Source organism: Carcharodon carcharias, chromosome 11, assembly GCF_017639515.1.
Source record: "Carcharodon carcharias isolate sCarCar2 chromosome 11, sCarCar2.pri, whole genome shotgun sequence".
NCBI classification, from domain to species: domain Eukaryota; kingdom Metazoa; phylum Chordata; class Chondrichthyes; order Lamniformes; family Lamnidae; genus Carcharodon; species Carcharodon carcharias.
The window spans coordinates 101,557,020-101,570,149 of NC_054477.1; the positions used below are offsets into that span (position 1 = coordinate 101,557,020).

Consider the following 13,130-nt stretch of genomic DNA (forward strand, 5'->3'; position numbering starts at 1 on the left):
CTCTACATTGTAATAATGACTTCACTTCAAAAGTATATCATTGGCTATGAAGCACTTTGAGAAGTCCTGAGGTCATGAAAGGCACCGCCAGTTCTTCCTTTTTTTAATAACTTGAATAAACAGATTCACCAAGAACCAAAACACAAAACACCTCTATCGGAACAAAATGAAATGTAAGTTTTCCATTAAAAAGTAAAACACTTAGCTCATATGCAAATTTGGAATGGTTTCTGAAGATTGATGTAAATTTTTTTTTATTATTTTGGGAATATGGTGGCATTCTGCAAAGAAGGCTACGTGTGTGTGTCCATGATTAATTAAACTGGGGGGAAGATTAGTAAAGACAGCTTGTCTGTGGGAACTGAGAGGTAAAAGATAAAGGAACTGGATGCATGCATTTGTAATGAGTGGTTCTGGTGAAGTGGTTTTATAAGTAAATAGGTTGGGTTTTTAAATTTTTTATTAAAATTTGCATTAGGTGATAGGTAGGGACTTGACTTTTCAGCTATTAAATTACAAAGGAGAGTTTAGAAGTGACAAGGGACTTTTACAACTTACAAAGGTTTCATAAGTAAACAAGGGAAGGTTATTAAATTTTATTTCAGTGGAGGTAATAGGAAAATATGAAAAATGTTTATATTCTGGAAAAGTTGAGTTCACAGAGATGCTTAGGACAATGGAATCTAAGGTGAAAGGGGAAAAGGATATTTAAGGAAAGATGTTGAGCTGAGTTGTGTGTTTGAGTGGGGGAGATGTCCTGAGACCAGACCTGTGCTGGGAGAAGGTACGAAAGTTCTGAAATTGAAGCAGCCATCGAGTTTGCAAGCCAGAGTTACTGAACCTTTCTTTTTGGATTTCCACAGCAGAGTGGAAGAGACTGAGAAGTTGTGTGGTATCCCTTACCAAAGTGACAGCAGTTTTGTCTTCGGGTAATATTACTGTATTTTTATGGTTAATAATCTATAAGGAAGCTGCTGCCAAGTAGTTTGCTTCTGACCAAGTGGGTTTTTTGGGGGATGTTTTGTAAAACTGTTTTAACTGTGTACTTTTAATCTTGTGTGCTTAAGTTTTTTTTTCCTTCTTGTTAATAAATCTTTTAATTTTAAAATCCTAAAAGTGTTACTATGATTCAATGCTCTGGGATCAGTAGTTTTTCCCTCATATTCAAAATACAAAAAAAAGGTTATGATGAGTAAGACAAGTTTCCCTCTGTGAATTGGCTTGTTCAGCAAATAACATTGGCTATGATCTTAACAGCCTGCACATCCGTGTGAAAGTAATCTACATTTTAAATTGTTTGTAGTTCCAGAGAACAGCATTAATTTTCAAAGTTGAGACAATAAGGTAAAAGGGTAAAAAATGTAGTATTCAATGGTCCAGTGGCAGAGATGTTCCTTAATCACAACAATGGCAAAGATTTTTTATAATGTGGATCATGTTAGAATCTATGAATGGATAAACCCAATTAGATAGCTCTTAGGCATTAGCTTTCATCTTCACAAAGTTCACATCCATTTCACAAAGACCAACAGCTGTCTAAAACTATTCTACTGCACCCCTACCTCAATAATGCCAAGTTTAGTTACACATGAAAAGCACTAAACTGCTTTAATTTGAAACATGTTCCTGCTGTCTCAGCTCTAACAGGTTTAGCAATGACAGATTGTGGAAACTGGAAAGGCATGTTGGCAAAACAAGTCTATTCTTCAAAAGATGAGAGTCGAGCTATTTTACTGGACCAATTCAGTGAAACTGTGAAGTGAAAATTTATATTTATTTGTAGGTTTTCCATGTTAGCTTTCTTTTTCAGCAATAATGATTTCTTGATTGGTATAATGCATTTCTATTGATCAACGATCAGTGACATCTTCAAATAAGCCAATTTAACACTCAAGTGTAATTTCACCCTAATGTTTGTGGGAAAAGAAAAAAATTATAGAAAATGTGCCAAATGAATAGTTATGATTAAGGAATATTCCTTTGGGTTTTTGCACAATCAGTAAGGATGTAATAATGTTGAGCACAAATGTATTCCAAATTAATACAAGTTTCTGTAATCTTACATTATTCAGTCTAAAAGCATAAATGATTTCAATGAGAATGGTGTTGCAGCTAATTAATAAAGCCATACCAACATATATTTCTGTATTTTTGAAACAATAAACCAGGAAAGATTTTGAAACCAGATCCACATACCTGGAAAAAATCAAAAAATGACACGTGTTTTACAATTGGACCGTAAATGCTTTCGTTATGGGGGAAAAAGAAGAAATTTGTAAATGCAGCATCAATCAAATCAGGGTGTTTGATACTGAGTTTTACAAGCTCTAGACGCTCCCTCCTGCTGTCACGTCCTCTCCAAAATGCTGTACAATTTTTGTTTTCCCAAGAAGGACCAGTGTTGGCCTGAACAGACATCATATCCAGACTTACTCTGTGGAAACCAGGATATAAAATAATTAAATCAATTATGACAAATAATATGTACTGAGGACTAATATCTTCAATTAAGAATCTTTTATGAGAAACTATTTAAATTAAAAATTATTTTTAAGATACACAAAGATACAATGAAGAATAAAGAAATTTGTTACAACTTATTTGATGAATAAGAGAGATGTGGTGATAGATGTGTCAAAATGAGTTACAAAGAGCTTTCTCATCTGTGAAGTAAGTTGAACATTTCACTGTACTCCACTGTGCATTCTATTTACATGTGCATAATGGATAATTAGGTAGTTTACCCAAGACTACCTAGAGCTGTGCCCCAATAAGAAATCAACAGTCTAGACTTTTAATATGAATTATGAGAGGTATAGAATGTAGAGCCCATTAGGTGATTTCCCAAAGCTTCTTCCAAATGATTATTTAGAAGATTTTAAAAACATGAACAATTATTAAATTTACACATCAAGGGCCATATTTTCATCTGGGCATTCACATAGCAACACGTGATAAACTCCAGTTACCTGAATACAGCTTAAGGGCTCACTGCTATGATCCATGGATCATGCTATATCATCCAGATACTGGGCAGAAATGGATGCATTTCAGATTGCATAAGATGTAGGGTCCACTTATGATAGTGACCAACAATAATGAACCAGAGAGAAAATATCATGCAAACCCAAAAATTGTGATGGTAACTAAAGTTGTATAATAATAAGGGTGCCACTTCCCACTGCGCCTTTCTGTGCAAGTACAGGAGATGCAACACCTGCCCTTTCACTTCATCCCTTCCCACTCTCCAGGTCCTCAAACACTACTCCCAGGTGAAATAGAGCTTTACTTGTGCTTCTTTCAATTTAGTGTACTATATTTATTATCTGTGATCTGGTTTCCTCAAAATTTACAGGCCAAACGCAAATTAGATGATCATTTTACTGAATACCTCAGTTCAGTTTGCAAGTGTGACCTGAGCTCCTGATCACTGGCCATCTTCCTGCTCCATCTCACTCCCACTGTGACCTCTTTATCCTCAGCCTCCTACACTGTTCAAATAAAACTCAACATAAACCTGAGGAACAGCACCTCATTTTTCGATTAGGCACTTTATAACCTTGTGGACTCAACATTGAGTTCAGTGATTTCAGATTAAAGGCTCTGCTCCCATTTTTCATACAGTATGTGCTGGTTCTGTTATTGCCATTTACAGCTCCTGTAGACCCATTTTTGTTTCTTTACCTGTCCCATTACCACCCCTTTTGCCTTGCTACATCATTCTGCTTTGCCCTGCTTTCCACTCTATCACAGGCCTACCCTTTCATTCTTTCCTCCCCTGACCTCCCCTCTTTCTCTACCTCTGTACTGCTCAAAAGTTGTTACGTTACTAACATTTTCCAGTTTATATGAAAGGTCATTGACCTGAAACATTGATTTTGTTCCTTTCTCCACAGATGCTGCCTTACTGATCTACCGCATGCTCTTGGCATTTTACGCTTTTATTTTAGATTTCCGGAAGATGCAGTATTTTGCTTCTTTTTCACAAAGCAATGTCAATTTTCTTTCTTCAAATGGAAGATAAGACAGTAAAGAGTTGCTGCATCAACTTGCCCACGTATAAAAAAACTAATTGACATACTGAAAGACATACTGAACTACTAGTCAGCGCTGGCGTCATAACTGAAGCTATCTGTTTTAAAAGCAGTGATAAAATCTCTTGGCAACAGAGCTGCCCAAACAAATTAAATTTAAACTATATTACCTAGCAAAAACAATAAATCAGATGATGCTTACTTTTGAACTGTCTGAAGTTGCTTAATCAGAGTGTAAAATGATTAATGCTGAAATCTGAAAACTGTTATGTGTATTTGCCATGTATAACTAACTTTATGAGAGGTTGGATGATTCAACTCCTATTATTTGTCATGCAAATTATGCTGAGTACACTCCAGTTGGTCTATTCTTCCAATGTCAAAGACCTATAAAACCTATTTGAATTTCAGCAATAAAATGAAAAAAAAAATTGCTAAAGAATCCTTCATCACTTTAAGGATACTGTGAAATTTAAGTACTGCTAATATTCACCTCAGATCAATCAATCACTCAACCTGTGTGTAATCTAAGGTAAGTCTAAGATTGTGCTTTGTTTGTTCTCCAAGATATTGTTATTCACAATGTGCACATCATATTATTTTTCAAATTGCTAGATTAAAGATGGTCACTTAGGTAATTTAACCTGACAAATTAATCTAGCAACTGAAGAAACACACAAATAGGCCATATTTAACTGATTTGTAATGTTTTACAACTAACTATCCATTAAGCTTGAGCATATCTCAAATACTCTGTTCTAAACATTTACTTACAAGAGAAAAAACAAAAATACCTGTAAAAACTCAGCAGGTCTGACAGCATCTGCGGAGAGGGATACAGTTGACATTTTGAGTCCGTATGACCCTTCATCAGAAATAAATAAGATGAAATATAAGCTGGTAGAGCTCGATAGGAGGTCAAGAAGAGACTGCCAAAAATGTCATAGATAAAAGGACAAAGGGGTGTTGACGGTGGTGATATTATCAAAAGGATATGCTAATGGGGACATTAAGGGTAGCAAGCAGGACAAGCTAGTGGCAGATCGCCCTAGTAGGGGTGGGGTGGGGGGAAGGGATCGAAATGGGCTAAAAGGTAGAGATGAAACAATAGATCGAAATACATTTAAAAATAGGTGGGAAAAGAAAAATATATTTGTAAAAAAATTATAAATTATTGGAAAAAGGGGGATCGGAAACGGGGTGGGGATGGAGGAGAGAGTTCATGATCTGACATTGTTGAACTCAATATTAAGTCTGGAAGACTGTAAAGTGCCTAGTCGGAAGATGAGGTGCTGTTCCTCCAATTTGCGTTGTCCACAAGCATGACACAGACCTCTCTGTCGCTTGCCATTTCAACACTCCACCCTGCTCTCATGCCCACATGTCCGTCCTTGGCCTGCTGCAACGTTCCAGTGATGCTCAATGCAAACTGGAGGAACAGCACCTCATCTTCCGAGTAGTCACTTTACAGTCTTCCAGACTTAATATTGAGTTCAACAATGTCAGATCATGAACTCTCTCCTCCAACCCCACCCCCTTTCCGATCCCCCTTTTTCCAATAATTTATAATTTTTTTACAAATATATTTTTCTTTTCCCACCTATTTTTAAATGTATTTTGATCTATTGTTTCATTTCCACCTTTTAGCCCATTTCGATCCCTCCCCCCACCCCACCCCAACTAAGGCCATCTGCCACTAGCATATCCTGCTTGCTACCCTTAATGTCCCCATTAGCATATCCTTTAGATAATATCACCACCATCAACACCCCTTTGTCCTTTTGTCTATGAATCTGTGGCAGTCTCTTCTTGGCATCCATCTATCACTGGCCCCCTATCGAGCTCTACCTGTCCCACCCCACCTCTACCAGCTTATATTTCATCTCATTTCTATATTTTTTAGTTCTGATAAAGTGTCATACGGACTTGAAAAGTCAACTGTATCCCTCTCCGCAGATGCTGTCAGACCTGCTGAGTTTTTCCAGGTATTTTTGTTTTTGTTCTAGATTTCCAGCATCCTCAGTATTTTGCTTTTACTTATACGAAAATATTGTTAACAGATACCAATGGCCATAACCAGAGAACCATAGAAAGGTTACGGTGCAGAAAGAGGCCATTCAGCCCATCATGTCTGCACCGGCCAAAAGGAGAAAAAAGAAACTAGCCGCTCATTTTAATCCCACTTTCCAGCACCTGGTCTGTAGCCTTGCAGGTTACAGTACCTCAGGTGCAAATCCAGGTACCTTTTAAATGAGTTGTGCCTTTCAGCCTCAACCACCAACTTAGGCAGTGAATTCCAGATGCCCACTGCCCTCTGGGTGAAAAAGCATTTCTTCATGTCCCCTCTAATCCTTCTACCAATCACCTTAAATTTGTTCCCCCTAATAATTGACCCCTCAGCTAGGGGAAACAAGTCTTTCGTTTCTATCCTATCTAGGCCCCTCATAATTTTATACACCTCAATTAGGTCACCCCTTAGTCTCCTCTGTTCCAAGGAAAACAACTCTAGCCTATCCAATTTTTCCTCATAGCTGCAATTGTCAAGCCCTAGCAACATTCTTGTAACTCTCCTCTGCACTTTCTCCAGAGCAATTATGTCCTTCCTGTAACATGGTGACTAGAATTGTATACAAAATTCCAGCTGTGGCCTAACCAGCGTTATATACAATTCCATTATTACATGCCTGCTTTTGTATTCAATACCTCGCCCAATAAAGGAAAGCATTCCATATGCTTTCTTGACCAGACTGTCCACCTTTCCTGTCACCTTCAAGGACCTGTGGACATGCACTCCAAGGTCTCTCACTTCCTCAACCCCTCTTAGTAACTTCCCATTTATTAAGTATTCCCTTGCTTTGTTTGCCTTCCCCAAATGCATTGCCTCACACTTCTCTGGATTGAATTCCATTTGCCGCTTCTCCGCTCACTCAACCAAACCACTGATATCATCCTGGAGTTGACAACTATTCTATTCCCTATCAAATAGACAGCCAATTTTTATGGAATCTGCAAATTTCTCAATCATGTCTCCCACATTTAAGTCTAAATCATTAATATATACAACGAACTGCAAGGGCCCCAACACTAAGCCCTGTGGGAAGCCTTTTTCCATTCTCAAAACCATCCATTGACTGTTACCCTTTGTTTCCTGTCACTGAGCCAATTTTGGATACAACCTGCCACCTTCCCCTGTAACCCATGAGATCTCACTTTCCTGGCCACTCTGCCATGTGGGACCTTGTCAAATGCCTAACTGAAATCCAAGTAGACAACATCCACTGTTCTACCCTCATCAATCTACCTTGTTACTTCCTCAAAAAACACTATTAAGTTCTATTAAGATCTTCCCCTCACAAAACCATGCTGACTATCTTTGGTCAATCCGTGCCTTATTAAGTGACAGTTTATCCTGTCTTTCAGAACTGTTTCCAAAAATTTGCCCACCACCGAAGTCAGGCTGACTGGCCTATAATTTTCTAGCCTATCCCTCACACTCTTTTTAAATGTGCAGAAATTCAAGAAAGTAAGGTTCATATAACAGGATTACAGAATTTGAGACATGTAATAGCAAAATCTTAAATGGGCTAATTTCTAGAGTAGCACGGATTTGCTGATAAAAACATGAAGAATAAATCAGTTATCCAGTGTGCTACTTCATGAAAACAAAAAGTTAAAAAATAATTTAAAGAGCTTGAGACCAGCTTGAAAACTTCAGATATTACAAAACGGCTTTAAAAAAGAAGACAGATATTAAAAATAAAGAAAGCCTATTATTTGTGATATTTAGCATGTGCAATGTTAAAATTATCCAACCTCTCTATTCAACAATTCAATGCAATCAATTGGGGAGGTGGTGGCATACTGTTATTGTCACTGGACTAGTGTTCCAGTGATCCAGCGTAATGCTCTGGGACCAGGGTTTGAATCCCACCAGGGCAGATGGTAAAATCTGGAATTACAAGTCCGATGATGACCATGAAGCCATTGTTGTAAAAACTAATATCCTTTGGGGAAGGAAATCTGCTGTCCTTACCTGGCCTGACCAACAGGTGACTCCAGACCCACAGCAATGTGGTTGACATTTAAATGCCCTCTAAACAAGGGCAATTAAGGATGGCAGTAAATGCTGTCCTAGTCAGTGTCGCCCACCAAAAATTGCAGTAAAAAGTTATATGTTATAGAAATAGTTAAATGTTAAAAAAAGGAATTGATACTGCACCACATGCAGTAAATCTAAAATATAAACATCAACTATAACTTATTAATGTTCTACGTCTCAATTACAGCAAACGTATGACTTCTTGAGATTAAATTTGTATAAATACAAGTTGAGACAGAGAAATGGTTGAGAGAGGGGCAGGCTCGGCAGCTCAATATTCCAGGATATAGGGTCTTCAGGTGAGGCAGGGAAGGAGGTAAAAGAGGAGGGATATTGCAATATTGATGAAGGAATCAATTACAGCAGAAAGGAGAGATGACATCTCAGAAGGTTCCTCAAACGAAGCCATGTGGGTAGAACTTAAAAACAAAAAAGGGGCAATCACATCGCTGGGAGTGTACTATAGGCCCCCAAACAGTCAGAGAGAAATGGAAGAGCAGATATGTAGGCAATTTTCAGAGAAGTGTAAAAATAACAGGGTAGTAATAATGGGGGATTTCAACTTCCCCAACATTAACTTGTCATAGTGTGATAGGTTTAGAGGTTGTAGAATTCTTAAAATGCATCCAGGAGAGTTTTTAAGCCAGTACATAGAAGGTCCTACAAAAGAGGGGGTGGTCCTGGACTTAATTTTAGGGAATAAAGCCAGGCAGGTGATAGAGGTATCAATCGGGGAGCATTTTGCAGACAGTGATCATAACTCTGTTAGGTTCAAGGTTGTTATGGAAAAGGACAGGGATCGGCCAGAAATCAAAGTTCTAAATTAGGGGAAGGCCGATTTTAATAAGATCAGATATGATTTGGCCAGAGTGGACTTGGAGCAGCTACTTTTAGGTAAATCTGCGTCAGAGCAGTGGGACTCATTCAAGAAGGAAATAGGGAGAGTACAGGACCAACATATTCCAGTAAAGATAAAGGGTGGGATCAACAAATCCAGGGAACCCTGAATGTCAAGGGATATGCAGGATTGGATAAAGAGAAAAAGGGAGGCTAATGGCAGATACTGAGGGCTCAAAACAGCGGAAGCCGTAGAGGAGTGTAGAATGTGTAGGGGAGAACTTAAAAAGGAAATTAAGAAGAGCAAAAAGGGGGCATGAAAAAACATTGGCAGATAAAATAAAGGAAAATCCAAAGTTATTTTACAAGTACCCTAAGAGTAAGAGGATAACTAGAGAAAGAGTAGGGCCCATTGAGGACCATAGTGGTAATTTGTGTGTGCAGCCGGAAGACGTTCGTAGGTTTCTAAATGAATACTTCGTGTCGGTGTTCACAAGTGAGTGGGACGACGTGGGTATGGAAATCAGGCAGAAGGACTGTGATATAATTAAAGAAATTAGCATAGAAAGGGAGGAGGTTCCAAGTGGTCTGGAAGGCTTAAAGATAGATAAATCTCCAGGCCTGGATGAAATATATCCCAGGATGTTGAGTGAGGCAAGGGAGGAGATAGCAGAGGCGCTGGCAATAATTTTCAATACCTCTCTGGCCACAGGAGAGATGCCAGAGGACTAGAGGTCAGCCAATGTGGTACCATTATTCAAGAAGGGAGGAAGGGATAAACCAGGGAATTACAGGCCAGTCAGTCTAACCTCAGTGGTTGGGAAACTACTGGAAGCAATTCTGAGAGACAGAATTAATCTACATTTGGAGAGGCAGGGATTAATCAAGGACAGTCAGCATGGTTTTGTTAAGGGGAGGTCATGTCTGACCAGTTTGATTGAATTTTTCGAAGAGGTGACCAGGTGTGTAATGAGGGCAATGCATTTGGCGTAGTCTACTTGGACTTCAGCAAGGCTTTTGATAAGGTCCTGCATGGGAGACTGATAACAAAGGTAAGAGCCCATGGGATCCAAGGCAATTTGACAAATTGGATCCAGAATTAGCTGAGTGGCAGGAAGCAGCCATTTCGTTCAGAGTTCTGAAAACATCCGCTGGTAAACCGAGCTTTTCAACATTGTTACATGTTTCTGCAACTAATTCCTCCAGCCTGCAAGCAAGTCACAAATGACTTGATTTACACAAATGCCCTGGAGCCTGAAAGTGTGACAGGACCGGGTGAAACAAGAAGGCAGAAAGATGCCCTATCCCACAATTATTGCGCTGACACATTATGCCGGGCAAATTCAGTGTCAACATAACTATTTTGTTTATTTATAAAAAATAACATTCAATTGTAGTCCAAAAGTAATTTACTGTTATGCTTCATGATTGTTTCAAATAACTATATCTGAGGCAAAATTATGAAGATGGCCATCTAGTGGAAGAAAATCAGCACAGTACCTATTCATTGTCTACTTTGACACCTAAGAAAGAAAAACTGAATTACAATAAGGTCACACTTAAAGTTGTAGTTGCATTCTTGAAAATAGTAGGCACCCCCCCCATCTACCCCGGAAACAAAGTCAGTGTGGAGCCAACTTGCTCCAGATGGGGTGGGCACCTGTCCTATTTTACTTGACCCTGCCAGAAACAAACCTGGTGGGAGCACATGCAGTCCAATGACTTTAAGTAAAAGGACTTTAAGCGAATCACATTTTCCCTTTTAACCAACATAAAAGCTGTAATTAGGTTCCGTAGGACTCGTCAGAAAAAAAAGCATTAAAACATTATACCCTTTAAGTCAAAATACTTTACATTGCCGAATTCCTATATCGGGAAATGAAATTATTTAAAAAATAAAATTAAACATAAAAATGTGAAAAAACAATGTTAAGTTTCTACTTACAATACCTCACACTCGCTGACAATCCTGCTCACCACGCATCCTGCCCTCTGAACCTCCTGGTCACTAGGGACCCTTGCTCTTGCCAACTCTCCAGTTCATGGCCTCTCATTCCCTGACCTATCCTCTCACTGATCCTCAGACTTGTGGCCTCTCTAGTTCCCTAACCCACCTCTCGCTGCCGATCCTCTGACTTGCAGCCTCTGTTGCTCATAAACGCATCCTCTCATTGATCCTTCCTCTCACCAAACCACTCGACTCTCCCACTCACAGCTTCCCTATCCTGAACCCTCGGTGTGAGCACAGGCTGTGGAAATAGGTGATGAGAGTCAGGAGGAGCAGGAATTAAATTCTCTTCAAGTGGGATTGTACTCAGCTTCACCCTTTTTGATCAGAAATCTTCCTTTCTACCCCCGAACAGGTTTTAAAGCCGCCCAGAATGGCTCTCACGTCCATAGCAGGGCAGAGGCAGAGTAAGAGAGGTCGCTCCGAAGTTGGTTTTACTGCAGCGGAGAGGAGTTGTGTCCTGGCCCAGTGTCCAGAACATATTCAATCCATTGTTGAGTAAATTGACTCATTGTCAGGACCAGAGCTCTTTTACCAGGAGATTTCTGATCAAAACAGGGTAAAGCTGATTACAAACCCGCTTGAAGAGAACTTACTCACTGCAAGTTGAAGCTACTCCTCCTGCCTTTCACCGCTCATCTCCAGAGCCCATGATTGCACCGAGGGTTCGGAGGGGGAAGTGGCAGGCAGGAGAGTTGGAGGGTTGGCAAGAGCAAGGATCAGGGAGAGGGTGGGTCAAGGATCAGGTGAGGCCATGAGCCCAGAGGGTTGGCAATGAAAGAGTGGGTTAGAGAGTGGGAGAGGCGGCTCCAAAATGGCACCGTTCGGGTCACTGTGCGAAACAACAGTTAAATGCATCTCACGACACTAAACGAGAATATAGGCCCCATTAACTGACTGACATTGAAGCGAAACAATGTTCAACAACTGTATCAGACAATTCCAAATCCATAAGTGGAGATTGTGTGGTCTTTTCTAACCCTTGGAGACAGCGGTGCCTCCAAAAGAATGAATGCCATTTATGGAAACCCGGCAATATTAGCAACCTTATTCTCTTTCCATTTAAAACAATGACAACTTTCTGGAAAGGAGAATTAAATCACCGTCTCTAACTAATATAAATAGTATCCACTGGCTACACTTAGGTTTGATGTAGCCATGGGCCAACTGAGCTGTAATTGATGGCCTGTAAAGACCTCCCTCCAACATCTGGGAAGTTTGTAGTCGAACCTACATAATTAGAATGACTGCCTCAACTGGATATGATTTGAGAAACTGCACGTACAAAACACACAGGCATTGCACAGCTTTGGTACAGCATAAACCTTGACACACTACTGAGTCATTTCCTTTGACAGAAACTCAGTAAAATAGAAGTATTGCTGGTTTTTTGTTTCTCCCTAAAGCTTTACAATTTAGAATGTTTAATTTAAAGTAATATGGGAGCAGACATTTGCAAAGACTTCCCATTCACTGTCCTGCTGTAATGAAAGAAAGCAAAGAGATATGGACTGCAATTAATATTATTAATATCACTGGTGTAAAACTATCATGAGGTCATTTTGTAATATTTCATTTTGTTATGACAGTATTTTCTCAAGGGAAGTCATGAAGTCTTAGTTGAGTGGAGCTACCACTTAGAAGCAGCATGACAGAAAAAGCAGCACTTTCAACTGCCACTATAACATGTCAAGGAATCTAGGAACCAACTTGCTCAAAATTGGAAAACAAATGAGATGATAGCACTGCTCCTCATTCCCATTTCAATTGGTTCCAAACGTAAAAAAGTGCTCCTTAGGCTTAATACCAACACATTCAAGTCTGAATCCTCCTCCTTAAAGGCAGGAAACTTCCTATAATTTCAAAATTAACCAGTGTTGTCTCCACAACATTTGACCTCTTGCATTCAGAAACAGTGAGTACCGTGTTGGCATGCGTCACTTAGCACAGCGGTTAGATAGGCCCCAGCCCCAACTCAGAATTTTGTTTTCGCATTCATTCATTTATGGGATGTGGCCTTCGTTAGGTGGGCCAGCATTTATTGCAATGACCCTAGTTGCCCCTGAGAGGGTGGTGCTGAGCTGCCTTCTGTATCCGCTGCATGTGGTGCAGGTACACCCACAGTAGTGTTTGGGGGCGAGCTGGATTTTGA

At 39.6% G+C, this 13,130-nt stretch overlaps 1 protein-coding gene across 2 annotated transcripts in view; it reads right to left on the minus strand.

Moving 5' to 3' along the window:
- LOC121283853 (protein O-glucosyltransferase 2-like) overlaps nucleotides 1-13,130 on the minus strand; it is a 131,593-nt gene that overhangs the window by 73,565 nt on the left and 44,898 nt on the right. For both annotated transcript variants that reach the window (XM_041198646.1, XM_041198648.1), the window contains exon 6: nucleotides 2,197-2,434. In XM_041198646.1, the coding sequence (XP_041054580.1) occupies nucleotides 2,197-2,434 (238 nt within the window). The remainder of the gene's footprint in view (nucleotides 1-2,196; nucleotides 2,435-13,130) is intronic.